General features: G+C 69.8%; 10 protein-coding genes across 10 annotated transcripts; 5 read left to right on the top strand and 5 right to left on the bottom strand.

Moving 5' to 3' along the window:
• Positions 1-4,195: 4,195 nt before the first annotated feature.
• On the top strand, positions 4,196-4,492 carry AURANDRAFT_17377 (hypothetical protein; the record flags this gene model as incomplete). Its single annotated transcript, XM_009037256.1, has 1 exon — positions 4,196-4,492. A coding segment is annotated over one exon (297 nt), but the record flags the coding sequence as incomplete, so codon positions are not given.
• Positions 4,493-6,862: 2,370 nt separating this feature from the next.
• On the top strand, positions 6,863-9,400 carry AURANDRAFT_63027 (hypothetical protein; the record flags this gene model as incomplete). The annotated part of the gene is made up of 3 exons (XM_009037257.1): positions 6,863-7,230; positions 7,701-8,501; positions 9,205-9,400. The coding sequence occupies 3 exons, from the start codon at positions 6,863-6,865 to the stop codon at positions 9,398-9,400; spliced, it is 1,365 nt and encodes a 454-aa protein (XP_009035505.1).
• Positions 9,401-10,688: 1,288 nt separating this feature from the next.
• AURANDRAFT_71296 (expressed protein) lies at positions 10,689-11,957 on the bottom strand (the record flags this gene model as incomplete). Its single annotated transcript, XM_009037643.1, has 1 exon — positions 10,689-11,957. A coding segment is annotated over one exon (1,268 nt), but the record flags the coding sequence as incomplete, so codon positions are not given.
• A 161-nt stretch (positions 11,958-12,118) lies between these two features.
• On the bottom strand, positions 12,119-15,793 carry AURANDRAFT_71297 (hypothetical protein; the record flags this gene model as incomplete). The annotated part of the gene is made up of 2 exons (XM_009037642.1): positions 12,119-13,948; positions 14,224-15,793. The coding sequence occupies 2 exons, from the start codon at positions 15,679-15,681 to the stop codon at positions 12,119-12,121; spliced, it is 3,288 nt and encodes a 1,095-aa protein (XP_009035890.1).
• A 1,440-nt stretch (positions 15,794-17,233) lies between these two features.
• AURANDRAFT_63030 (expressed protein) lies at positions 17,234-18,073 on the bottom strand (the record flags this gene model as incomplete). Its single annotated transcript, XM_009037641.1, has 1 exon — positions 17,234-18,073. One exon carries the CDS (start codon positions 18,071-18,073, stop codon positions 17,234-17,236), a length of 840 nt encoding a protein of 279 aa, XP_009035889.1.
• Positions 18,074-18,197: 124 nt separating this feature from the next.
• Positions 18,198-20,095, bottom strand: AURANDRAFT_63031 (hypothetical protein; the record flags this gene model as incomplete). Its single annotated transcript, XM_009037640.1, has 2 exons — positions 18,198-19,364; positions 19,499-20,095. The coding sequence occupies 2 exons, from the start codon at positions 20,093-20,095 to the stop codon at positions 18,198-18,200; spliced, it is 1,764 nt and encodes a 587-aa protein (XP_009035888.1).
• Positions 20,096-20,317: 222 nt separating this feature from the next.
• AURANDRAFT_63032 (hypothetical protein) lies at positions 20,318-21,472 on the top strand (the record flags this gene model as incomplete). The annotated part of the gene is made up of 1 exon (XM_009037258.1): positions 20,318-21,472. The coding sequence occupies one exon, from the start codon at positions 20,318-20,320 to the stop codon at positions 21,470-21,472; it is 1,155 nt and encodes a 384-aa protein (XP_009035506.1).
• A 1,293-nt stretch (positions 21,473-22,765) lies between these two features.
• On the bottom strand, positions 22,766-23,677 carry HDR6 (hypothetical protein; the record flags this gene model as incomplete). The annotated part of the gene is made up of 1 exon (XM_009037639.1): positions 22,766-23,677. One exon carries the CDS (start codon positions 23,675-23,677, stop codon positions 22,766-22,768), a length of 912 nt encoding a protein of 303 aa, XP_009035887.1.
• A 655-nt stretch (positions 23,678-24,332) lies between these two features.
• Positions 24,333-25,565, top strand: AURANDRAFT_63034 (hypothetical protein; the record flags this gene model as incomplete). The annotated part of the gene is made up of 3 exons (XM_009037259.1): positions 24,333-24,525; positions 24,579-25,037; positions 25,237-25,565. The coding sequence occupies 3 exons, from the start codon at positions 24,333-24,335 to the stop codon at positions 25,563-25,565; spliced, it is 981 nt and encodes a 326-aa protein (XP_009035507.1).
• A 548-nt stretch (positions 25,566-26,113) lies between these two features.
• AURANDRAFT_7444 (hypothetical protein) lies at positions 26,114-26,473 on the top strand (the record flags this gene model as incomplete). The annotated part of the gene is made up of 1 exon (XM_009037146.1): positions 26,114-26,473. A coding segment is annotated over one exon (360 nt), but the record flags the coding sequence as incomplete, so codon positions are not given.
• Positions 26,474-26,728: the final 255 nt, after the last annotated feature.

A 26,728-nucleotide genomic window follows, 5' to 3' on the forward strand; every position in this document is an offset into this window, starting at 1 on the left:
CTCCGTCGGCTCGCCCTCGTCGGCCCAGGGCTCGAGCTCGATGTCGCGCTCGTTCGGGAGGTGGATGGAGAAGGTCGTCGGCAGCAGGCCCGGGTTCTTGACGTCGACGAGGACGATCTGGGGCGGCGAGCCCAGGGGCTCGGGCACGAAGCGGAGCGGGAACCGCGTGAGCGCCGACAGGTCCGGCGAGCTCTCGAGGTTGAAGCTCACCTCCTCGCGCGTCAGCGGCGTCAGCAGCGCCGCGTTCAGCGACGCGACGGAAAAATGGGCCCACATGTTCGGCGTCGAGCAGCCCAGGCGCATGCCCTCGACGCGGATGTCGCGCATGACGACCGTCGGGAACGACGCCCTCCCTCTCACGACGCAGGTCAGCGGTAGGACGGCGCTCTTCTTCTTCCGGCGCTTGCGCGTCGTCGCGCCCGCGGGCGCCTCGTCCTCCTCGCCGTCGCCCTCGGCGGCGGCCTTGGCCAGGCGGCCCGCCTCGGACAGCTCCGCGACGAGGTCCTTCGCGAAGGGGTCCGCGCCGCGCACGAGCGCCGTCTCCCGCGCCTCCTCGCCCAACGCCAGCAGGGCCGCCTCCGCCGGGTCCATGGCGACGTGGTCGCCGTGCTCGTCGACGGCGTGGACCTTGCAGACGCACGCGAACTCGAAGTCGCCCGCGGCGTCGGGCTGGAACGTGACCTTGACGCGCTGCCGGCTCCGCGCGGGCAGCACGCCGCAGGGCTGGTCGATGAGCACGCGCTCCGTGCGGCCCTCGGAGGGCGCGGGGAGCAACGTCCGGTCCGCCAGCGACGTCTCCACGGGCTCCTCGCCCTGCGCGAACGCGCGGAGCCGCGCGCAGTAGTCGATGGAGTAGCGCACGGCGCAGTCCGACGCGTTGGCCAGCACGAGCTCCTTGGACTCCGTCGTGTTCACGAGGAGCGTCGGGTACTCGAGCACGGGCGGCTCGAAGGCGATGACGCCGCACGTGCCGGGAGCGACGAGCCGCGCGACGATTTTTTGGAGCACGCGGACGTTCGCCGCGTTGCCGATCTGGCGGCCGTCGGGCCGCGACGGCGGCGGCGCGCCGGCTAAAGGCCGCACGGCGACGACGCACTTCGTCTTCACCAAACCCCGCGACGACGGCGCGAACGTCACCGTGATCGTCGCGGACTCGTTGCCCCGGAGCACGCCCGTCCGCGGCCGCAGCGAGAAGGACGCGCCGGACCGCGCGGGCAGGGCGACGTCGAAGACGAGGGGCACGCGCGTCGTGTTGTGGACCTTGAACGTGCGGCGGCTCAGCAGGCCCACGCACGTCGGCTGGAACGTGACGTGGCCCGCGCCGTTCTCGGGGTTCGTCGTCGCGTCCATGCCGTGGAGCACGGCGCAGGGGACGTGGCCGCTGCCCAGGAGCAGGGGCCCCGTCGTCTCCTCGCCGTTGACCTCGAGGCGGACGAGGTGGCGGTAGTGGCGCACCTCCTTGGGCTCGAACTTGCACACGAGGAGCTGGAAGCCGCCCGCGGGGATGAGCCCCAGGGCCGGCTTGATCGTGAAGGCCTTGACGAGGTCCTCGTGGACGACGAACATGGCCGGGAGGTTGCTGCGGTTGCGCAGCGTGAGCATCTGGTAGCCCGTGTCGCCGACGTAGCAGCCCGGGAACGAGCACGAGTGCGGCTCGAAGATGAGCTGGGGCGCGAACTGCTCGCCGTCGAAGGAGTGGCCCATGGCCGTCACCTGGAGGTACCAGGGCGGCGCGAGCACGGCGTCGTTGACGAGGCGGAAGCTGCGCTGGGACTTGAAGAAGACGACGGCCTCGAGCGCGTTGAGCGAGTACGCGTTCTCGCGCTGCGGGTGGTACGTGACCTTGAAGTCGAAGGACGCGCCGTCGGCGATGTCGACGGACTCGGGCGAGATGGAAAAGTCCGGGCCGGCGCAGTCGCCGTTGGGCACGGGCGGCTTCTTCCAGACGACGCAGATCTTCGCGCGCGTGCCGTTGTTCACCGTGACCGTGCGCTTCCGCTCGCCGCTGCCGCCGACGGTCTGGCACCCAAAGTCCAGGGAATCGGCGGAGATGGTCACCTCCTTGTCCGGCGCGTTGCCCTGCATGTCGTAGAAGAGGTCGTGCGCGACGGCGACGTCGACGCGCGTCGCCTCGCCGCTCCGCGTCATCGGCGCGGCCGTCCGCGTCTTGAGCAGGACGTCGTCGTGGCCCCGGGCGCCGACGCGCGCGAAGAGGAGGCGCTCCTCGGCCGTGGGCCCCCGCTCCTGGAGCTCCGCGAAGAGCTCCTCGAGCTCGTCGGGCGACGCCGCGCCCAAACCCGCGGCGACGCGGTTCCGCGACGCCTGGAGGTGCGCGTGGCGCAGTGGCGCGGGCCGCTGCTCCTTGACCTCGCCGCGGGCGGGGATGAAGGCCGTGCCCAGCAGGTCGATGAAGAGGGGCATGCGGTTCTCGACGAGCAGGAAGAGGCGCCGGTAGTAGTTGATGGGCCGGTCCGGCGCGAAGCAGAGCTTCACGGGGACCTCCAGCTTCGCCGGCAGCACGCCCTGGTACTTGGATAACGTAAAGGTGCCGCCCTCGTCCGTGACGAACTGGAACGACAGCGCCATCTCCGACGTGTTCTCGATGAAGAGCGCGCGGCTCTGCATCTTGCCGACCTTGACGGACCCGAAGTTCACGGAGTTGGGCACCCCAAAGCCCTGGGCGAAGGGGTCCTCCTTCTTGAAGACGCGGACGACGGGGCTGATGGCGCTGCCCGTGAGCAGGATCCGCGGCCGGTTGCCGCCGGGCGTCACGAACTCGAGGTGCTCCGCCGTGTACGTGCCCGCGCTCCGCGCGTGGAAGACGACGTGCACGGGCGTCTCGCCCTGGGGCGGCACGAGGATGGTCCGCGGCGACACGGCGAAGACGGGGTCGCAGTCGTTCTCGACGCGCAGGATCTCCACCGTCGCGGGCACGACGGAGTTGTTGCTCACGATGATCTCGCGCGTCACCTCCTCGCCCTGGGGGCTGCCCGCGAGCACGTCCCCGAAGTCGATGCGCGACTCGGACAGCGTGATGTGGACGAACTTGCCGATCGCGGACAGCTTCATCTCGAGCACGGGCTGCGGCTTGATCGCGTTGACGCCGCGGCCCACGTCGCAGGTCGCCCGCGCCACGAAGACGGAGGCCTGCGTCGGCAGGAGCGACGCCGTGATGGTCTGCGACTCGGCGACGCCCAGCACGCCCTCCATGGGCTCGAGGCGGAAGGGCGGCGGCACGGTCCACGAGAACGGCGCGGGCACCTCGCCCGTGTTCGTGATGACGAAGGTGCGCTCGCTCGTCTCCGCCGTCGGGCAGAGGCCCATGTCGAGCCCCGCGGGGCAGCTCGCCTGGAGCGTCGACAGCAGCGCGCGCACGGGCACGTGGAACCCCCGGAGCGGCACGTCGCTCGTCGACCCCACGGCCAGCTCCTCGAGCTTGAAGTAGATCGTGTCGTCGTAGGTCTCCATCTGGATGGGGCGGAAGACGACGTCGATGTCGACGCTCATGCCGGGCGACAGCTCGATGATCTCGGGGAACGCGAGGCTGAAGTAGCGCGTGCTCGGGAGCCGGTACTTGAGCTTCTTCATCTTCGTCGTCACGTTCTTCACCGTGAGCTTCTGCACGTACTCGCCCCCGGGCTCCCACTCGCCGCCCCGGAAGACGATGCCGTCGTCCTGGCCGTGCATGTCGCCGCCCCGGGCCGGGCCCGTGCACAGCACGCCGAAGCGCGCCACGCGCTCCTCCTGCGAGATGAGGACCACCGGATGCGGCGCCATGGTCGGTTAGTTGAAACTGCGAAACGTCGCCGTTGAGCGCCCACGGTCCGCGCGCCCACGCCGGGCCGCCGCGCAGCTCGACGCGTGAAAACCGCGCCCAGGCTGCGCGCAAGCGTTGAGCAGAGAGATACTTTGAGTGGTGCCGTCAAGGTTGGCGCGGTCGCTCATTGCCAAATTGACATTGCCTTAGCCGCCGATTGGTTGAGGCTTGGATCGAGGCCGCCGCCTTCGCCGTCGTCGAGAACAGCACGCGACCATGTTCCGCGCGGCCATCGCATCGCTCGTGTTCTTGCGTTCCTCCGGCTTCGTCGCGCCCGCGGCGCGCCTGAGCGCGACGGCGCCGCGCGCCGAGGCCGTGTCGACGGAGCCGGAGTGGGAGGTGACCATGTCCGGACTCAAGTTCGTCGACGACAAGGTCGGCGACGGCGAGCAACCGGAGAAGGGCTCCATCGTGCGCGTCGAGTACACGGGCTGGCTCGCGGCGAGCGACTTCAAGTTCGACTCGTCCGTGGACCGCGGCGTGCCGTTCACCTTCGAGATCGGCAAGGGCAACGTCATCCCCGGCTGGGACGAGGGCGTGTCGACGATGCGCGTCGGCGGCAAGCGCACCATGCTCATCCCGTCGCGCCTCGCCTACGGCGAGGAGAACATCGCCGGCGGCTTGATTCCGCCGAACAGCGACCTCCGCTTCGAGTGCGAGCTCGTCGAGTGCAACACGGGCGCGCTCGCGGGCATGGCCGTGGGCGCCAAGGACCAGATCACGGGCCTCACGGGCGCCTTCGGGGCGAACCCCTTCACCTTCTTCGCGCTGCTCCTCGTCGTCACCATCGTCGGGCCCTACGTCCTCCCGGAGGACAGCCCGCTGATGAAGTAAAGGGGTCTAGGGTGCTCGGCCTCGGGGCTTAGCGGCCTCCCTACGCTCTCCGGAGCAGCCCGGGGACCAGTCGACTCGGCTTCGACGCGCGCGCTGGACTCTTAGCGGCCGCCCTACTCGTCCTCGAGGCAGCCGAGCGGCGAGTCGTCATCCTCGACGGGGCCGAGGGACTTGCTGACGCCCTTGCCGAAGGCGCAGCCGATGATGAAAATAACGATGCGATTCAGGAGGCCGCTGTCGAAGACGGTAAAGTGCGTAATGAGGTTGCCGTCCTCGACGAGGATGCAGGGCCGCTTCTTGTTGACCATCTTGTTGAACTTCTTTACGGCCTTCTTCTTCTTCTTGAACTCGAGGCCCTTGATGCCCGAGCCGTCCTTCGTGAGCTTCCAGAGCACGAAATTCGCGTCGACGTCGTCGACCTCGTCGTCCTCGTCCGCGTCGTCGTCGTCGACGCCGTCGTCGACGAAGATCTGGTAGGGGCTGCCCGCCTCGTCTAAGACGGAGAGGTCGCACTTGGCCATGCCGAACGACACGCCGATCATGAAGGTCACCGTGGCCTTGTTGCCACAGATGAACTTGGGGTCGACGGTGCCGTCCTTGACGAGCACGGCGCTCCGGCCCTTGCGCTTGACCTTGCTGAACTGCTTCTTCGCCTTGTTCTTGTTGGGGAACATGGTGAGCTTGATCGCGGACCCGTCCTTCGTCGTCTTTAGGACGTCGAAGGTCTCGTCGGCCGCCTCGGGCACGTCGAAGGCCTCGGCCTCGTCGTTGAACTCTTTTAGCATGGAATTCAGCGTCTCGACGCGCTCGTCGTCGGGCATCTTCGGCGCCAGTTCCTGCGCTCTCGCAAGCAAAGCCGCGTCGCATCCAGCGAAGGCATTGCGGCGCGGTGTGGAAGCACCGGAGCCCATCGTCGCGTTAGTAGATCGGCGTCCGTTCAAGCGCCGTTCAACGTTTGATGCTCTCCCAGCGGCAGGTTTAAGCGCGTTGAACGTTCAACCAAACCATTGCCCCAAACTTGCCACTGCTCACAGAAAGTGAAGGAGTCCACTTTTCATAGATCCACCTCTCACGCTGTACAGAAGACGACCCGACGCACCGCACCCGCCTCGTCTCCCCGCTCGCGTCGCAGTCGCCGAGCAGTTCGAGCGAAAAGGGCTGCCTGGCTCGCGGATGATGGCCGTTGCATCCCATGCGATGGCGCCGGCGGCGCATTCGGACAGCAAAGGTGCTTCATCGCGAGCCCCGCCCCCGCCCGTGGTGTCGCCGACGGCCCTGAGCATCCCCTGGGCCTCGCCCGCGCGCGCCGCGTCGGCGCGGCCGCCGTCGCCGCGCTGCGTCCGCTTCCAGGGCCGCTCGCTCTTCCGGTGCGACGGCGCTCCGGCGCGCGGCGACGACGCGCGCCGCGGCGGCGCCGGCGACGACGGCGCGGAGCCCGAGCCGAAGCGGCGCCGGCGGCAGGTCTCCATCTCGCTCGACGAGCCCGTGGGCACGCCGCCGGGCGCCTTCCGCGCGCTCCGGCCGCCGCCGAGCGATCCGCACGCGGACCTCCTCGGGCTCCTCTGGCCGGCGTCGCCCTAGCGCGACCGCGGCGCCGGCGCGCTTTTGTGCGCCCGCAAGTCGCTCGTGTGATGCGTGCCGCGCGGCCGCCGGGCCCGCTCGACACACACACACACACAATCCACAGACCGCAATCGCGCCGCGGTCCCGCCGCGCGAGAATTCAATCCCTGCCCGTAATGGCTCCTGTGACTCGGACACGCGCGAGGGGAATAGAAACCGCGTGGCAATTTCAGCATCCGGGGGCGACGACGGGAGGCGCGGGCCGCGGACCGCGCGCGCGGTCCGCGGCGCATCAGAAAGCGGCGCCCAAGCGAGCCGCTTGGGCTCGTGTTGTGTCGCCGAACAAGAAGAGCAGAAGTACACCGCCTGGTCTTCGTTGTTACCGTTTCTGATATTCGGGCTCTCTCCGCCACATAGAAGTGCAACCTAACCGTACGCGTCACACTTCAGGCGTGCCCGGCCCGACTTTAAAGCGCATCCTCCGCGAGGCTGCCCGTCGTCAAGCGATCCCGTCGTGCGCCGGGCCGCGGCGCCGGTGAGGCGCCTCCGGCCGCCATGGGGGGCGTCGCAAGGTAGGCCGGGTCGCATTGACCCGGCCCCCGCCCGAAACCCCCCCCAGCGGTGCCCCCGGGGCTGCCCCTTGGGCCCCATGAGCGCCATGATCGAGCGCGACGAGCTGCCCCCGCCGCCGGCCATCGGCCCGTCCCCGCGCCTGAGCGGCAGCATCGACCGGCCGCGGCCGTCGCCCGTGTCGACGTCCCACCGCTACAGCTTTGGGTGGGACGAGTCGCCGGGCCCGCGCCGCGACCTCTCGAGCCCGCGCATCGCGTACAACGGCCAGAGCCTCTTCGAGAAGTTCTCGCCGGAGTTGCATCGACGGACCGTGCCGCGACCAGCGCCCGCGCCCGGCGCCGCCCCGCTCCCCGCGGAGGCCGAGCCCTGCGAGCCCTTCAGGACCGTGTCGATATCGCCGCCGGCGCACAAGAAGCGGCGCTGCGTGACCTGGCCCGACTCGCGGTCGCCGTCGCCGACGACGCCGGCGCTGGCGCCCCACGAGCCCCACTCGAACCTCGTCGCCCTCCTCTGGAGCGGCTGACCTCAGGCGGCGGCAGCCGCGGCGCGCCCAAGTTTTTGCAAAGTGTTGATTGACCCCGACCGCGCGCCGGCCCGGCTCCTCCGATCGCGATTCCGGACCGCGACCCGCCCCTGCTTGCATCTCCGCGCGGGCCCTACTTGGCGTAAGGCTCGCGTCGACTCTTGTCCTCTGGGAATCGTGTGACGACTGCAACGGCACAGTGCATGTAACATGCGGATTGCAAAGATGAGCCCCCAAAGCTCCACAACCAAGAGCACGGTCGCCGCGGCCGCGCGGGCCGGAAAAAGTCCTCGGGGCGCGGGGCGGCCGCCGGGCGCGGCCGGGCCGCTCCCGCCTCTCCCCGGCGTGGTCCGGTGCCTCGGGCTTACCCGGCGAGCGCCGCCATGGACAGCTACTACGCCATGCTGAGCGTGACGAAGGAGTCGACGACGGAGGAGCTCACCAAGTCCTACCGGAAGCTGAGCCTCAAGGTCCACCCGGACAAGCGCGGGGGCAGCGAGGAGGCGTTCCAGAAGCTGAACCGGGCCTACGAGGTGCTCAAGGACGAGAAGAGCCGCGCGGCGTACGACCGCTTCGGCTTCGACCTCGGCGACGACACGTCCGCGGACGACCTGGCGCAGGAGATCGGCACGCACGCGAACCGCGCCGTCGGCGTCGCGGCGATCCGCACGGCCGTGGCCATGGTCATCTGCTGCGCCCTGCGGCGACGGTGGCTCCGGGCCGCGGCGATCGCCGCGTGCGGCGTGTCCGCGCTCGCGGGCCGGCTCCGGGGCGACGCGAAGCTGGAGAAGATCGGCTTCCGCGTCGTCGTCGTGCCCGTCGTCGCCTGGCTGCTGGCGGCGCTGGGCTGGACCTTCGTCTTCGAGGCCGCGATCTACTGCCTCGGGCTCGGCATGCTCGAGTACCGGTCGAACCGCGCGCGCGCCGCCGCGCTCGTCGGCGGCGTGCTCTGCCGCAAATGGTTCGGGAGCCGCCTCTGGATGTTCGTCAAGGTCCTCACGATGCAGATCATCTCCCTGGCCGTCTGCCACTTCTTCTTCGTGCTCGTGGCCGCGCTCGTCAAGGAGCTCGTGGACCAGAAGCTCAAGGCCTACGGCGCCAAGTTCCGGGAGCTCGTCCAGCAGGCCAAGGAGAACCCGGCGGCCTTCCCGTCGGGGTCGCCGGACAAGGCCGAGGCGCCGACGAGGACGAGGTGATGGCGGTCCCCGGGCGACGGCCGGCGCCTCCGCGGGCCTCCGCGCGATCCGGCCCGGCCGCGCGCGCGCGCGCGCGCGCCTACACTTCTGATCGCGACGTTACGGCGGGATCCACGGCGGCTGGGGCGCCGCGGGCCGCCGCTCGAAGCAGGCGCGGACGTCGCGGCCCGCGGGCCAGCCGACGATGACGTCGTTCTTCGGCGTGCACTCCGGCGGGTCCATGAGCACGAGCATGCCGTCGTAGCCGCGCTCGACGCAGCGCGCGAGGCGGTCCGCCTCGACGACGGACTTGCAGAGCCGGCGCCGCGGCAGGTGCTTCGGCGGCTCGCCCCTGAGGTCGCGCGTCGACGCGTTCGTGTCCGCCGCCTTGGCGAGCTCCGCGTAGAGCGCCGGCGCCAGCACGGCGCGGAGCGCGTCGGACCGCGGGTAGTCGCCGTTCCGCCAGTTCGCCGTGCCCCCGACGCAGCACGGCGCCACCACAAAGGCCGCGCGCGCGCGCACGCAGCTCTCGAGCACGTCCTCCGTCGCGCCGCCGCACGCGTGGAGCGCCAGGCCCAGGTCGAAGGGCTCGCCAAAGTCCGCGACGAGCGCGTCGACGCAGCGCACGTTCGTCAGCCCGAGCTCCTCGCAGCGCCGCTCCGCGACGAGCAGGCTCCAGCGCTTCTTGTCCAGGAGCACGAAGGTGACGTCCCGCCGCAGGTACGCGACCGGGATCGACTGGTGGCCGCAGCCGCTGCAGAAGTCGACGACGACGTCGCCGGGCCGCGCGAGCCGGTCGACGTACCACATGACGTTCTCGAGCTGCTGCCGCTTCCGCGCGCGCCGCGCCTCGGGCAGGCCGCCGCCGCCGTCGTCGCCGACGTCGAGCGCCGCGGGCAGGGACGCCCAGTCGTAGGGGCGCTTCGGCGCGACGTTCGCGCCGTAGGCCGGATTGAGCCGGCCGAGCGCCGCGGCGAGCGCGCGCTCGAACGCCGCGGGCCGCGCGTAGCCGTGCGTCCGCCGCCGCGCCTTGAAGAAGGCCTTGCGCGACACGACGGCCGCGCCGAGGTCCGCGTCGTAAGGCGTCTTCTTCGCGCGCGACGCGAAGGCGCCGGGCGTGGCCAGGAGGGACGAGGCCGGCGCTGGAGGAGCGTCCTCCGCGGCGTCCTGCGTCCGCCGCTTCTTCTCGCGCCGCCGCTGCGCGCGCGTCTGCTGCTTTTCATCGTCGATCTCACCGCCAATCCAAAACGACGCGGGCGAAAGCATGACTGGAAGGCTCACGATCGCCGCTCCATCGTGAGTTTAGGTGCAAGGACTTAGAGTTGACGTATTCACCACCGGCTACGGCTGCGAATGAGCCGTCGTTGAACAAGCACATCTATGAAGCAATGCTGCAGTAATCCGTAGCTATTCGTAAGCTAAGAGACGGTCTCTCGTGCGAGCATTTCAGCGGCCGATGGTGGAATCTCCACCTTAGAGGGCCCCGCGCTCCTCGAATATGCAGCGACGTGCAACGATCCCAGTGGCTTTGAGGTCCGCAAACATGTGGGTGAGGCACATGAAAAGACGCGACATCCGGACGATTGCGAGGCGACGCAAACGGGCAGCCCCAGGGGGTGGAATGAGGCGCGGCAGCTTCCCCCGACCCGATTTTCGGTCCCCTTCGAGTCACAGAGCGTCGGGAATCGTTCGTCATGGGGGCGACCAGATGCCCTCGCGGCAGCTCTTCGGCTCGAGTGGATTTGATCGAGATCACCTCACCGCCTCCGGGAGGCGTGCGGCGCCGCGGGTGACACGGTGCTCACCGCGCAATGCATGAGGCGTTTGGTGCGAACAAACCCGGACAGCCCCCTCGGGAGCGACATTCCAGGGGGTGTTTCTTCGAAGTTGTTCGCACATACGGGACCTCAGCACTAATGCGAGCCCCTCGTCGGTCGCCCCCCACCGATAACGGCCGTTCTCGTCATCCACGGGCTGCCCCGACGCGAACTAAGTTGCTCGCCTTCGACCGATGGTCTTTCCCGAGCGACTCGCAGCCGGGCCCAAGGCGCGACATGGTCCACAGACCGAGCGCCGCGCCAAGTCCTGGAACCGCTGCATCGCGCGTCCGAGCCCGGAGCGAGGCAAAGCCGTGACGTCAAAACTGCACGGCTTCGCTGCTCTTTGAACCGGTTAACTTTAGCTTAGCCGGCAGTGTCGAAGCTGCACACGTAGCGTCCTTACGCCAGCCCGACGAAGGCGACGGCGAGGAAGCCCTCGACGAGGCGCGCGGGGAGGAGGAGGAGCTTGAGGAGGGGCGGGAGGCGGAAGCCCTTGGTGAACTGGACCTTGGCGCCGAAGGCCGCGAGCGCGAAGCCGAGGAGCTCGTCGGCGTACAACCCGAAGGCCAGGGGCCCCGTGCCGTCGGCGCCGCGGTAGGGCCGCTCGTCCGTCGCGAGCGCGAGCCGCGCCGGCGCGTAGCCCTTCCGCTTCGCGTATTTCAGCGCGGCCTTGGCGGCGACGGCGCCGCCGCGGCACGCGCTGTGCCAGGCGGCGACGTAGCGCGCGAGGTTGTAGGCGACGGTGACCGTCAGCAGCTTGACGCCCCACTCGACGAGCGTCGGCGCCCACTGGCGGTGGTCGCGGTCGAGCGCCCTCGCGAGCGGCGCCGCGAGTTCCCGGAGCGCCAGGGGCCGGAGCACCTCGGCCAGGCTCACGCCGAGGACGAGCGTGCGCGCGAAGCGCACGCGCAGGGCCGCCGCGACGGTCGCGGCCGCGGACCAGAGCGCGCTGAGCGTGCCCGAGAGCGCCTTGGGGTCGCGGATCGCCGCGGCCGAGACGCGCAATTTCCGCGCGACGATGCGCCCCATCTCGCCGCGGTCGTGCAGGCCCGCCATGGACTCGCGGCCGCTGTCCGCGCGCTCCGCGCGCACGACGACCTCGACGTGCGCTTGGAGCTGCGCCGCGGCGACGCGGACGGACGCCCACGTGCCCGTGACGTTCAGCGCCTCCGCGACGGCGATGACCTTCGTGAAGGACCCGCCGTAGACGCACGCGAGCAGGCCGAGGGCGACCTCCGCGCCCTCCCGCGTGACGTAGAGCGCCGCGACGGCGGCGACGGCGGCAGCGAACGGCGCGGCGATTCCGTACGCGACCTCGAAAGCGCCGAGGAGCGCGTCGACCTTCGGGCCGAGGAAGGCGAGCGACGCCGCGAGCCACGCCGGCGGCTCGCCCATGAGGTCCGTCATCGAGTGCTCGAGGCCGCCGAGCGCGAGGCGCGCCGCGGTCAGGGACTCGGCCGACGGCTCGTCGTCGTCGTCGCTCTCGCTGTCCGTCATCGCGTACTCGTCGGCCTTGGCCTCCACCGCGGCGCGCTTCGCCGCGTCGTCGCGCTTCGCCGCGTCGTCGCGCTTCGCCGCGTCGTCGCGCTTCGCCGCGTCGTCGCGCTTCGCCTCGCTCCCGCCCTTGCGGCGGCGGGTGGTCATGCTGGCCATCGCGACAAACTGGTAGGTTGAACTGCTCCTTGAAGTCAAAATTATGCATCGATGTTGGAAAGCTTAATCGCAGGCTGAAGCTCGGTACCTCGGACGACAGAGTCAGTAGCGCCCTTGGAGTAAACAGCAGGCGGTTCGATTAGCGCGCGGCCCCCGCGCGCCTACTCGTCGCGCTTCTTCTTGCCGCCGCCCTTCTTGGGGTTCTCGCGCGTGATGATGAGGTTGGAGAGGCGCTTGACCGTGTCGCGGTCGACGACGGGCTCCCGGAGCTCGTCCTCCTTGGACGCCGCGGCGACGCCCTCGAGGCCCTCGTCCTCGCCGACGGCGGCGGCGGGCGCGCCGCCGCCGCCGCCGCCGCCCTGGGTCGGGTAGGCGAATTCGGAGACGTCGTCCTCGAGGTCGAAGCGGTCCTCGAGGCCGCCCGTCATGAGCTTGCGCTGCGTGTAGCGCTCGAGGTCCTGGAGGCAGGGCCGCGCGCGGACGCGGACGTTGCGCGGGCCCTGGTCCGGGTTCGTGAGCATGAGCTTGTGGTAGAGCATCTTCTGGAGCTTCTCGGACTGGAGCTTGCCGAAGGGCAGGAGCACCTCGGACCCGGGCTTGAGGCCCGCCTCGCCGCCGACGGCCGCGGCGCCGTAGGTGCCCTGGGGCCCCTGGCCGCTCGGCGACACGGAGCCGTTCGTGTCCTCGAGGGCGAGGGCTTCCGAGACGGCCTTCATCTTCACCGTGAGCTTCGAGTCGAGCTCGCGGAGGTACTCGGGGAGCTGCTCGTTCGACGGCGTCGGGAAGAACTTGCCCTCGATCTTCGACCGGAAGCGCGCGACGGCGAGCTTGAGCTGCTCGAGCGTGACCTTGGAGCGCACCTTGCGGTCCTTGGCCTCCTCGCACTGGCGCAGGGCCTTGCCCAGGCCCTTGTTGAACGTGTCCATCTCCTGGTAGATCTCGCGGTTGCCCGCGATGGCCTCGTTGTTCGACCGCATGTTGAGGAGCTGCTCCTTGAGCCTTGAGTTCTCCTCGCGGAGCGTGTCGATGCGCTCGCGCACGTCCTCGGCGAGCTGGTGGAGCTGGTGCGTCTTGTGCGTGCGGTCCTTGAACTTCTGGACGATCTCGTCGACGTCGCTCAGGCCCGTGACGATCTTGATCTTCTGGAACGTCGTCTCCAACGCGCCGAGGCTCTCCTCCTCGGCCGTGATCTTCTTCTCGAGCATGGACGAGTAGACCTTGCGGATGACGTGCATGCGCTTGAGCCGCTGCTCCTCCTGCGCGCCTAAATCGAACTTCGACCGCGCCATGACGGCCTCGCGCATGCGCATGCGCTCCTCCTGCTTCTCCACGAGGGACGAGCGCTCGGCGATGACCTTCTGGATGCCCGCGAGGCGCGCCTCCTGCATCTTGCGCCGCGACTTGACCTGCTTCTCGAGCTTCGCGAGCTTGACCTCCTCGTGCTTGGATTCTTGCTTCGCGGACTGGAGCTGGAGCGTGCAGGCGGCGATCTCGCGCTCGACGGTCGCCAGCTGCTCCTTGATGCCGAAGCCGCTCTGGCGCACGGCGAGCATGTCGTCGCTGAGGCGCTTGATCATGTGCGTGAAGACGTCCTTCTGGACGAGCGCGTCCTTGACGTCCTTCTCCTCGCGCTCGATCTCGTGCTTGAGCTGGGCCACGGCCTGGTTCGGGTGCGTCTGCTTCGTGCGCGCCTCCGTGCAGAGCCGGTCGAGCGTCACGAGCTCCTCCTGGTACGCCTTCTGCTGGCCCTCGCGCGCGTCCGCCTCGCTCCGCAGCTTGTCGTAGGTCTTCTGGAGGGACACGAGGTAGCGCCGGCTCGTCTCGAGCTCGAGGTGCTGGAAGTCGGCCACGTCCCGCTTTAGCGTCTCCACGGCCGTCGAGTCGTCCTCGAGGGCCTGCTGCACCGTCGACAGCTTCACGTGCTTCAGGCGGCTCGCCCCGGGCTTCCCCTTGGAGACGAACTTGCGCCGCTGGTACGTCCCCGAGCTCGACTCGGGCGCCGGGGCCGACGCCCGCGGCGGCGCGGGGTTCGGCGTCGACATGCTCCCGGCCGCGCGCGAGAGCGTCCCTCGAGCCGCGGTTTTAATGTTGGAGCGGTTTGCAAGATACATAAATCTTTTGCGCGAATGTTGGGGAATGCTGTTCGCGGAAGCAGGCGCCGCGGGATACGTTAGACACTATGGATATTACGCATATAGGACAGACGAGCGCCGGGCGCCGGGCGAGTGCGCTCCGCGAGCACACGCTAGGGCCCGAAGCACGTGACCTCGCCGCCGTCGCCGTCGAGGACGGGGTAGGGCAGGTACAGGAGGAGCTTCCGCGCCCAGTACGGCGGCGGCGGCAGCAGCGCGACCTCGTCGTCCGCGCAGTCCCGCCGCCGCCCCCGCTCCGCGACGCGGCACCGCGCGACCGCGCCGCCGCGGTCGAACGAGACCGCGACGCGGCGGTCGCCGCGCGCGTAGGTCAGCTCGAAGGCGCCGGTGCCGCGCGCGTCGGCGATGGCGCGCCGCAGCTCGAGCGCCGGCACGGCGAAGGGCGCGAAGGCGCGGTCCGCGGGCGCGACGCCGTCGAAGCCCAGGACCCGCCGCTTCGCGGCGTTGAAGAACCGCGTCGGCGCGCCCGCGGCGCCCAGCAGGTCGACGACGCCGGGCGGCTCGAGCGTCGACGTGAGGTCGCCGGGGTAGGCGTCGCGCATCGACGCGGACGTCGTCGCCTCGACGACGACCTCGCCGCCGAAGAAGACGGAGCCCGCGGCGTCGCGGAAGAAGTCGGGCAGGAGGCCCGTCGGCAGCAGCAGGTGGTTCCCGCCGCCGCCGTGGGACCGCAGGTTCGCGTACATGTTCGGCGCCCCGAGCTCGAGGACGCCGAGGCACGGCGTCGACGCGTAGACGAGCGCGGCGGCGACGAAGACCCGGTTCGGCCGCGCGGGCGCGTCGCCGCCGCGCCGCCGCAGGGCCCGGAGGATCGGGCCGAGCAGGGCGACGTAGGCGACGGACGCCCAGCGCTGGGGCGCGAGCGGGCCCGTCGCGCCGCGCAGCGTCGCGACGGCCGCGGCCGCGGCCGCGGCCGTCGCCGGCCGCACGAGCGCGGCGTCGACGCGCGGCGCGAAGAGCGCGAGCTGGGGCGCCACGGACAGGGCGAAGGTCGCGACGTTGTTCGGCGGCGGCGTCGCGCAGATGGCGCCGTGGAACGCGAGCGCGAGCGCGCCGCCGGCGCGCGGCGCCGCCGCGAGCGCGAGCGCGACGAGCGCCTCGACGGCCAGCGTCGCCGCGGGCGCGACCGCGACGGCCCAGGGCGCCGCCGCCGGGGCGTAGAGCGCCGCGTGCTGCGCGGCGAAGACCGAGGCGCACGACGTCCGCGGGTCGAGGAACGACGTGTTCAGCTTCCAGAACGCGGACGCCGCGTAGAAGACGGCCATCTGCGCGCGGACCGTGGCCTGGAGGCGCGAGAAGGGCTGGCTCGTCGCGAGGCACCAAAGTAACGCCGCGTCCGTCATGAGCTGCCAGTACATGGAGTCCCAGACCGCGGGCACCTTGGATACCGTCGCGCCGACGCGGACCGCGGCCGCGGCGGCCCAGAGCGGCCGCGACGGCGTCGCCGCGACGACGGCAATGAGGGACGCGTGGGCGAGGCCCGTGGCGTCGTAGCGGCCGCCGATGGCCGCGGACGCGAGCGCCTGGAAGCACCAGAGCAGGCGGTAGGCCTCGAAGGAGCTGTCGGGCATGTTGGGGGGGCCGTGCTTAGGATTTTCGGTGCGCGCACGAATGAGCGCTCGTTGAGGTATGGGTTCGCGCGGTGACGCCGGCTACGAACCCGTCATCGCGCTGCGAAAACAGCTGTAGCGTAAAAGTTAGATTAAGGTTGGGGTTAGATGAAGGTTAGGGCGATTTCGCCGGCGCACCCCTCCTGACACCTCTACCGCCGCGCGCGCGCGCGTCATACGTCCGGAAATTCTTAAAAAATTTTCGACTCAACTTCCTGAAGAAAGCTCAAATCCGAAGAGTTTTCGCGTGGACCTTAATCTAACCCATCTCACAGCTATGGCTCCGGCGCCGTGAGCGCGCGCATAGACGCAGCGGTCCAACGATGTCCGATTTGGACCCGCCGATTTTTGTCAGTCGTCTCCGTCGCCCGAGCTGTCCGCCGGCAGCGAGGGGCGCGCGTTTCCGGTGCCGGAATGGTCGGTTTAATTTTGCGCCGCTTAGCTCGACCTTAATCTAACTTTCACTCTATACGGCTAATTCAGGCCAACCATGGGAACATCCATCACAAGCGCAATTGCACAAGCGATGAAATCTTGCGCACCAACATTTGTGATTGGCCGGGGGCGGCCGTCTCCAGCGGCTCCGTGGTCGACGACGACGACGAGATGCAGGTTCACACTCGCAGCAGCCGTGCTCCGCAACCGGAACTCTCGGAATACAGGACCTCGTACTGAGTCACCTCCATCGCGAGGCGCTCGGGAGGACGGCATTCGGCGGTTTCGGGCCAAAAACGCCCGGCCACGCGCGCCTCTCGTGTCGAGGCCTCGTGCTTCGCACCGTGAGCCAACTGGTTGCGTTGCTTGTGCGCATCACCACGAAGATTGCGTGCGCTTCGGCCGCCGCTGCACGCTCGCGCCGCTCACAGACTCCCAGATAGCTGCCAATCATGGCCTGCCTCACGGAAACGTGCGTCCTCGGCGACTGCATGCAGGAGACCTCGCTCGCGGAGCGCTGGAGCGACGAGATCGACCTGCCGAAGGAGCCGCGCATCGACGACATTCCCTCCGGCGTCGAGAGCTTCCCGGGCGCGACGTTTCCCTGCGGCACCGGGCCGACCCTGCCGGCGCTGAGCCTCGGCGACTGCGCGGCGCTCGCGGGCGCGGCCGCGACGGCGTGCCGCGTCGAGCGCATCATCCGAAGCCGCGTCGAGGGCGTGCTCTCCTGCGCCATCCACGACACGACGGCCGCGCCCTCGCCACGTCCGCCAGGGCGCGCGCGACGGCCGCGCCCTCGCGGCCCACGGCTGCCAGCTCCAGGTCAGCGTCGTCGCGACGAGCTTTCGCGGGCAGAAGCCCATCGCGCGCCATCGCGCGGTCATGGCCTGCCTCAAGGACATGATCGGCAGCGGCGAAATCCACTCCGTCCAGGTCAAGGCGAAGGTGCCGCCCGCATGAGCTGGGGATCGCCGCTCCCAGCCCCCTGATGTATAGTAAAAATCGACTCGGAAATGCCATCATGATCGGCCGCGCCTCCACCCGTGGCCGGAGGTGCCCCGCCAAGGCACGCCCGATATTAAAAGTCGAAGAAGAAGGACCACGCGGTCTCCCTCGCCGTCGGCGGCGCGATGTCGGCCATCACGGGCTCGTCCGCGTCCGTCGACTCCGCGAACGGGATGGCGCGGGCCACGGGCGTGAGCTCGACGCGGCGCGCCTCGGCGACGGCGACGGCCGTGGGCTTGTCGCACGGCGACGACAGGACGACGGCCGTCGGCTTCTCGCGCGGCGATCCGCGGGCCGCGACCGGCGCCGAATGTCGCTTCGTCGCCGGTTCCTTCTTCGTCCGCGACGCGGCGCCTCGCTCCCATCGCGCGTCGTCCTTCGCGCGCGTGATGGCGTCGGCGAGGTCCGCGCCGTCGGCGAGGTAGTAGCGCGCCTCCTTGGCCCCGAGACCCGTCGCGGCGCGAAATCTCGCCACGTCGACCTCGGGAGAGCTCGGCTGGCAGGGGCCGTCGCCGGGGATCGTCAGCGTCGTCACGCCGCGCAGCGTCGGGTCGCGCACGTCGAGCGTCGGGTTGCACGCCTTGAGGAGCCGGGGCTTCGTCTTGTATTTCAAACAGACGCCCTGGAGCGTGTCGCCGGGCAGCACGACGTGCTCGCGCCGCGCGGCTGGCGGCGGCGGCGGCGGCGGCACGTCGAGCTCCACGTCTTCAAACGATTCCGCCTCCTCGTGTTCGATCAAGACCCAGTCCCCGCTATCCTTGCGCTCCCAGCTGAGACCGGGAGGCGGCGACGGCAGCCCGCGGCGGACCGCCTTCACGATATCATCCTGGCTCACCAGGTGCTTGTCGCGCGGGTCGCGCTGCTTCTTCTTCAGCTCCGTCAGCGCGCCGCTGAACCCGATGATGCCCGCCATGCGGAAGGTTGCGGCCGGGAGCAGGAGCACCACCTCGATTTAAGCTCCTTTTTGCCACAGCAGGTTGAGTTCATGTTGACTATTTGTTGAAGGTGACGCGACTGAAAACACACACAAAGCTCCGTTACGCCCCGAAGATGTCGTCGAGGAACGTCGACACGCGCTGCTTGAGCGTCGCCGCGGCGCCGTAGAGCGCGGGGCAGCCCTGGCCGAAGTCGTCGGGCGAGCCCGTCTCGCAGTAGGCGTTGGAGCGGTCGCAGGTCCAGGACGGCAGGAAATTGTAGTAGTAGCTCCGCCGGCGGTCCACGAAGTTCCAGTACCCACCACATCCCGGGTGGCCGTGGCGGTCCGCCCGCGCGCACTGCTCCGGCATCGGCCCGTCGAACTGCCCGTAGAGGCACTCCTGCCAGTTGCCGATGCAGTAGGGCCCCCAGAACGCCGTCGTCGACGAGTACTGCGACACCTTGGAGACCTGGACCGTCTCCATCTCGCGGCGCACGGCCGCGGGGACGAGGCCGTCCGCGAGCATCGCGTGGACGAAGCGGTCCATCATCCGCGCGCTGCAGGCGAGGCCGCCGCCGAGGAGCGGGTTGCGGGCCGCGTCGGCCCAGGCGCAGGTCGGCGCCATGCCGAGCGGCCCCAGCACGTAGTCGTGCAGGATCGCGCCGATGGGCTCGCCCGAGACCTCGACGGCCACGGCCGCGGCGAACTGGAACGACAGGCTCGAGTACATGAACTTGGCGCCCGGCGCGTACATGGGCCGCGGCGGCAGCGCATCGTAGAGCTCCTTCGCGCAGGCCGGGAGGTCGCCCCGGCACCGGGAGAAGGCGGCGAACGCCGCGGACCCGAGCGCCTTGCGCGCGTCGCAGTCGTCGTACGCGAGGTCGCAGTCGGAGTCGACGATCATGCCCGTCGTCATACTGAGCACGTGGCGCAGCGTCACGGCGGACCGCTCGTCCGCGGGATCCGACGCCCACCAGGGCAGGTGCGCGCGCACGGGGTCGTCGAGCGACACGCCGTGCTCGTGGAAGCACGCCATCAGCGCCGTCGCGGCCGGCCACTTGCTCCCGCTCGCGAGGCCGAGCACCGTGTCCGGCGTCATCAGGTAGTTGCTGTATTCGAAGAGCGCGCCGCGCGCGTCGCCCACGGTCAACGAGATGTTGCCGTACTGGAGGATCACCGCGTCCAAGAACGATTTCAGCGGCGCAAAGTCGCGGGTCCCGTTCTGCGTCGTCGCGCTGGCGGAGACCGCCAGGGCCGTTGCGACGGCGGCGGCGAGGCGCATCGTCGGCTGAGGCAGTGCGCGCAGCGCTGCCGATGACGATGTGCGTGGTGCCTCTCAGTCGCTTCACTTTGGAGGCAACTTTCGTGCAACATCAGCGCAAAACCGGGATATTATGGCGGCTCCACGTCGAGGATCCGCACCCGCTTCCGCCGCTCGCGCCCGGCGACGTCGTCGACGACGGTCGTCGCGTCGAAGCGGAAGCGCGCGGCGAGCGCGGCGTCGAGTTCGTCGCGGAACGCGTTCGACGCCCAGCCCTGGCTGTCCGCGACTAGTACGCGGGCGCCGGCGCGGTGCGCCTCCGCCGCGCGGCGCGCGAGCGCGCGCGCCAGCTCGCTCGTGAACATGACGTCGGCCGCGAGCAGCACGTCGCACGCCGGCAGCGGCGCGGCGCCCAGGACGTCGAAGACCCTCGGGTCGACGCGCGCCGGCACGCGGTCGAGGTCCGTCGCCGTCGTCGCCGCGGCGCCGAGCGCGTCGCAGGTCAGCGCCACGAGCGCGGACCCGCAGCCGAGCTCCAGCACTCGTTTCCCGGCGACGAGCGCCGGCCGGTCGGCGACGTACTCGGCGAGCGCGCGGCCGCCGGTCCAGGTGAGCCCGCCGAGGTGGTCCGGGTCCATCTGGGCGCGCTCCCGCACCTCGATCCGCAACTCTCTCACGGCGATGGTGCGGCGCACCCAGGCCGACGGCGGCGCGAGCGCTCGCGCGGCCGCGACGAGCAACAAGGTCCAGCGGCGCATGTCTTGCACTGATCTCGGCGCGACGGTCAGGGTGCGTGTGCCCGATGATCAGGGTGCGTGCGCCGACGATCAGGGTGCGTGCGCTGACGATTAGCGTTTGCTCTGATACTCAAAAGCGCGCGCTCAAACAGGCTGCGGAAGAGCACCCATGCCTGTGGCAAAAAGGCAAGCCCTGCAAGTTTGGGTTCAACAATCGCGGCGGCGGCCGCAGATGCAGCGGTGATGGCGCCTCCCGGCGGCCTGCGCGTCGCGAAACCCTTCGCCGAGCGCGTCCAAAGCGGTAAGGGCAAGCTCATCCGCGGCGCGCTCGCGCTGCTGCTCAATTGGCTCGTGATAGCTTGGTGGATGCACTACCGGCACCACTCCATGGAGGCGCAGCGGCCCGTCGACGTGCACAAGGCGCCACCGGCGCGGCCGCCGCCGCCGGCGCGCAGCGACAGCGCACCGAAAGCCGCACCGAAAGCCGCACCGAAAGCCGCGCCGGAAGCGGCGCCGCGCGCGCGGCCGCGGCCGCCGCCGGCCGAGCGGCCGCGCGCGGCCGCCGCGGCGCGGTCGGACCCCTACGCGACGAACGAGACCCTGGTGCTCGGCGCGGAGCGCTGCGCCGCGTTCCGCGCGGCGAACCCGAAGCTCCAGCGGCGTTTCGCGCCCGCGGGACTCTTCAACAGCGCGACGAACGCGCTCTGGCGCACGGTGCTCAACAACTGCCGGCTCACGGCAAACGGCCGCCACGACCTCTTCATGACGCCCTGGGGTAAGCACAACCCGGCGTCCTGGCGCGGAAAACACACGGCGAAGATGTTCTCCAACGCCTCCGTGCTCAAGTGGGCGCCGCGCCTCGCCAGCGTCCTGCCGCTCGTCATCGTCAAGGACCCGCTCACGTGGATGCCGTCGACGTGCCGCCACCCCTACGCCGTGCGCCTGCATATGGCCCAAAAACAATCAAAAACCTGCCCGTCGCCGCACCTCGCCAAACCCGTCTCCGTCGCGTTCCAGGCGGACCGCGTGCTGCGCTACGACAGCCTACCGGCGCTCTGGCGCGACTGGCACGCCGAGTACTACGACGCGCCCTACCCGCGCCTCATGCTGCGCTCCGAGGACCTGCTCTTCGACCCCGCGGGCGTCGCGCGGACCGTCTGCGACTGCCTCGGCGGCGACCTCGCGGCCGAGGCCGACTTCGTCATCGAGGGCGGCAAGAAGGGCGTGGCCTTCGGCCACGCGCAGGACACGAAGGGGCGGCGGGACGCCCTGGCGTTCTACGGCGACGCGACCCGGCGCTTCGAGAATTACGCGCCCGACGACCTCGCGTTCGTCGCCGCGGCGCTCGGCGACTTCGCGCCGTTCCGCTACTTCCGCTACGACCGCGGCGTGTCTTAACCACAATCTCGTGACACTTTAGAATTACTCCGCGTGCGACGACCGGCGGGCGGTTCACGCGGCCGCCGGGGGGTCCGCGGGCTTCTCCTCCGCGCTCGCCAGGGTGGGCGCCGCGGCGGCGGGCTTCGCCGGCGGCTTCGCCTTCGCCGCCTTGTCCTTCGCCGCCCGGGCCTTTTGCTTGGCCGCCTTGTTCTCCGCCTCGGCCATCCGCGCCGAGAGGTAGTACGCGTACGAACCCGCGTAGATGGCGACGACGACGCCGGCGAGGCCCGTCAGGTCGAGGGCGACCTCGGGCAGGCTCAGGGAGAAGGGCAGGGCCTCCGGCTCGTTCAGGACCGTGTTCTCCCCGAACCATTTCGTGAACCTGCGCGGGCGCAAAAAGGGGCGGTCGGCGCGGCGGCGGGAGGTGTGTGTGTGCGGTGCCTCGCCGCGCGCCGAACGGCGGACGCCGCGCGCGACTCATTTCTCGTGAGCTTGCCGTCCTTGTTCACGTCCGCGAGCTTGAACTCGTTGTCCCCGTCGCTCGTCGCCGCGTTCGCGACGGCGGCGCCGCCCAGCAGCACGGCGGCGGGCACGCCCCCGAGCAGCGCGGACCGCCGCGACGACGTCTTCACGGCTTTCGGCGCGGCGGGGATGCGAGACGGCTCCGGCGCAAGCGCGCCGACGAGGGCGAGCGTCGCGGCTAGCACTAACCGCGTCGTAGTCACCATGATCGACTTGAGCTCGACGATGTCAGTCCTCGATTTGTCTCGCCCGGCCGTCTCGACCCCCGGCCAAATTGCTTGGCACACGTGCCCGCTAAAAGTGAAGCAAACATGCAGTCAAACAAAGGGAAGACGGTGAGCTGGCCGAACTGCAGCCCGCGCCGTTCGTCCTGCAGCCGACGCTTTTTGTAAAAGATTTTACGCCGGCTTCCACGTCGGGGGGATCGCCCGCCGGCACTCGTCGTGGGGGTCGTCGTCGGCCGCCGTCAGTGCCAAAAACAAACCCTTGAAACGAAAGGCCTGGGGGTTTGTATCTTGAAGTTCAACACAAAAAGTTGCCAAGCTCAACATACAAGTTGAAGTTAGGGGGTCGTAAACCGCTTGAAAGTGGGGTCATTTCGCCGAGACTGGCGTTGTGAGTGCGGTACCTTCGTACATTTTGAGACACTCGGGCGTGAGGATCGTTTTTCGCGAAAAGTTGACTTTCAGCCCGCGCTAGACCCGCGTGCGCGCGCGCGCGCGGCAAATTCTCAGGAGGTGTAGTACACGTCCCGCCCGCCGCCGGCGGGAAACAATAAATAATTATTATTTATTTAATTCGAGTGGGCCGGCCTAGGCGTACGTTGTTTTTGGCACTGGCCGCCGTGATGGGCTCGCCGTAGATGGCGAAGAGGAGCGGCGCGCGGAGGTCCGTCTGGAGCAGGCCGAAGGACGGCCAGTGCCCGAGCTCGTCGACGACGTCGAAGACGACGGGCGCGGCGCAGTTCCGGTGCTCGCTGCGGCGCACGAGCGCGCGCGGCGCGAGGGCGTCCCAGGCGTGCGCCGCCTGCGTCGCGTTCGACTCGACGGCGCCGGCGCAGCCGTTGGCGCGCGCGAACCGCGCGACGGTCTCGCGGACGCCGACGCCCGGCACGTGCGGGTGGGCGACGCGCGACGCCTCACGGCCGCCGAGCATGGCGTCGGCGGCGCCGTGGCGCAGGTAGAGCCGCGTCGCCGGGACGGCGCAGTCGTGGGTGAGCGGCGCGTTGAATATCGCCAATGCGTCAACGTCCCGCCGCGCGCAGGCGACGCGCAGCGCGAGGCTCCCGCCGTTGCTGTGGCCCACGAGGACGAGGGCGGAGATTGCCGCGCGTCGCCGCACCGCCTCGACGACCTCGTCGATGAACGACACGTCCGCGTCGTCCTTGGTCTTGGTCCGGCAGCAGCACGCGCCCGCGGCCCAGCACAACGACCCGTCGTTGCCCCGCGCGCCGAGCCGGCGGCCGCGCGGCGCGGCGATTGCGAGGCCGCGCTCCTCCGCGAGGCGCTTCAGGTCGCTAAAGTAGAAGTCCAACGTGTTCAAGGGTTCGACGTTGTAGCCGTGCAGCACGACGACGAGCGGCACGGGCGTGGTGGTCTCTTCTGGCGCATGGAACAGGCACGAGCGCTTGTTGCTCAGGTGGAGGGTCTCGAGGGCTGCGGCTGTCGCGAGCAGCAGCAGCGCGACGGTGCGGTGCGGCATGGGCTGCAGCTCAGGCGCATCGGCTCAGCGCGGGTTGCATCATGGCCAGCTCACGGCATGGGCTACAGCTCAGGCGCATCGGCTCAGCGCGGGTTGCATCATGGCCAGCTCACGGCATGGGCTACAGCTCAGGTGCATCGGCTCAGCGCGGGTCGCATCATGGCCAGCTCACCATCATCACATCAGCGCTGCATTCATAACTTCAATTTTTCCATGAAGAACAATTGCAAAACTCTCATTGGACGTCGAGCGTCGTCTCGTTCATCTCCTTGTACTCCTTGCAGCCCGTCGACGCGTTGCAGGAGCCCCAGGGGTCCGCCGGGTTGTCGTAGTGGCCGAGGCCGCGCCACGCCGCGTCGGACGCGGCGAGCAGGCGCCCGCCGTCGACGTCCCCCATGCAGGCCTCGATGGACGCCCAGAGCGCGGCGTCCATGCCCTCGACGCCGCCGTCGACCATGCGCGCAATGGAGTCGAGGTACGTGCGCGTCGCGTTGCCGTCGGCGGCGCGCGCCGTCGCCAGGAGCACCAACGCCACGAGAGATGTCATGCTTCGAGGGCTGCCCATCCTTGCGTGCTCGTCTACGAGCCGTGCAACACGGTTTCCAACGCGGCCTACTACCGCACGGCGGCGAACCTCTGCGGCGCCGCGAGCGACATGTCCCGCGGCGACCGCGACGCCGTCGTCGCCGCCGTCGCGCACATGGCGTTCGGTTCTTCGTTCTGGCACGGGAGCCACACGCGCCTCGGCAACGTCGCGGACAACGGGCTGATCCAGGTCATCGCGTACGCGGACTACCAGGTCATGGTGCGCCACCTCGTCGGCGGCGTTTACCGGCGTCCCGCGGCGAGTTTCCAGGGATTCGGGGCGGGGAAACGACGAAATAATCGCCGCGCTCCGCAGGCGGCAACGCGACGCGGGACCGCGTCCTGCTGAGCCTCTCGTCGTCGCGCGACCGGCCGTCGGCCGCCGACGCCGCCCGGGGCCTCACGGACCTCTTCCTCACGCGGCCCGCCGACGAGTGGAAGGACTACATCGCGACGATCGACGTGCCCGACTACTTCACGACCTTCGCGGGCATCGTCCTCGAGCTGCTCACGCTCGTGGCGCCGAACTCGCCGCACCTCGTCGACGAGGTCGTCCAGATCGGCGCGCGGGCCTTCAACCTCTCGGACGCCGTCGTGGCCTTCATGACGGACGAGCTCCTGCCGGCGCAGCGCGCCGCCGTCGCCGAGCTGCCGTCGCCGCTTTCGGCCCTGGAGCGCGCGGGCCTCGCGTGCAAGTTCGTCGGCACGATGCTCAAGCTGGGCTACGCATTCCTCTGGCAGGAGTACTTCTTCCCCTGGTCCCGCGTCTACCTGTGTGCAAATCAACCACTGGTTTGGGACGTCCGGACCAAACTTTGAAATTCTCTAGCTCGGCCAAATCGAAGTCGATTCGGCTGATTTTTGGACGAATCGATTGCTCTCCTCGAGTTCGCGAGGCACAGCGGATGTGCTCGAGTCAAAACACTCGAATACGCTCACATTGAAGTCGGTTTGAAGATTTGATTTGCACACAGGCATCTACGGCGTCGCGACGAACGACCTCGGCGCGGCGCTCATGCCGATGGTGAACAAGGTCGCGAACCTCCTCACGGGCTTCAAACACGCGGACGCGGACCAGCAGCGGTGCGAGCGCGTCTACGCCGCGGACGACCGCTGCCGCAAGCTCGACGTCGCGCCCCACGCCAAGTGGCACGAGTCCTCGGCCAACGGGCTGCTGGACCTCGCGCTCCTCGCGGACGACGTCCACAAGCTCACGTCGACGAAGGCGCGCGCGGCGAGCCCGCTCGGCCGCTTCGCCGCGCCGTTCGCCGACGGCTGGGCCGCGCTCTTCCTGGCCGCTTAGGGGGAGCGCTGAGGGAGCGCGCGCGTCTTTGGTCAGTGCAACTTGCAATCAACTCGAGCCGTGGTGAAGCCAATCCGCCCCACTGGCATCTTCCTGGAGCTTGCCCGCGTCGTCCGGTGCACGAGGATCGCTGGTATTTCGCGAGTGTCTCGTTGCTCCGAGACTCTCGCACAAGCACACGCAAGAACCGAGCACTGCGGTTCAACGCCCCCGAGCAACAGGAGTGCCGGAAGGAGATGGCCGCCATCGCCCAGCACTACGACGAGGACCGCCCGCGCGCGGGCATCTCCGCGACCGAGGCCACGACGTGGCGCGCCACGGGCGCCTACACCATGGGCGCCCAGCTCGGCAGCGGCGGCTTCGGGAGCGTCTTCGTCGGCTGGAGCGACCTCGGCGAGCGCGTCGCGCTCAAGGCGGCGGACGCGCCGGACGCGCTGCGGCGCCTGGACCACGAGGCGCGGCTCCTCGCGCGCGTCGCGGGCCACGCGAACGTCGTCGCGCTCGTCGGCCGCTTCGACCGGGGCCTCGCGCTCGAGTTCTGCGGCGTCGAGCTCTTCGAGTACTTTTTCCACAGCGGCGGCTTCGAGGAGGCGGCGGCGGCGTCCTACGCGGGCCAGCTCTTCTCGGGCGTCGCCCACTGCCACGGCCGCGGCGTCTTCCACCGCGACGTCAAGCCCGAGAACCTCCTGCTCTCGGAGCACCTCCAGCTGAAGATCGTCGACTTCGGGCTCGGCGCGGTCGACGACGGGCGGCCCCTGACGCACCCCTGCGGCACGGCGGGCTACATGGCGCCGGAGATCCTGGGCGCCTGCGAGCGCGGCGCCGCGGCGTGCTACGACGGCGCGCCCGCGGACTGCTGGTCCTGCGCCGTCGTCGCGTTCCTGCTCTGCAAGGGCGCGCCGCCGCTGACGGCCGCGTCGAGCCGGGACCCGTTCTTCGCGGCGCTCGCGGGCAACCGCCGCGACGCCTTCTGGGCCGGCCACGCGCCCTTCGCGCCGACGCGGCGCGCGCGGCGCTTCCTCGACGGCGCGCTCGTCGTCTCGCCGCGGAAGCGGCCCGCGGCGGCGGCCGCGCTCCGCGACGCCTGGATCCTCGAGGAGAGCCTGCCGCCGGACGAGCTCCGGGCCGCGATGCGCAAGCGCGCCGACGCCGTGACCGCGGCG

The sequence above is a fragment of the Aureococcus anophagefferens genome (genome assembly GCF_000186865.1).
Source record: "Aureococcus anophagefferens unplaced genomic scaffold AURANscaffold_6, whole genome shotgun sequence".
Lineage (NCBI taxonomy): Eukaryota > Pelagophyceae > Pelagomonadales > Pelagomonadaceae > Aureococcus > Aureococcus anophagefferens.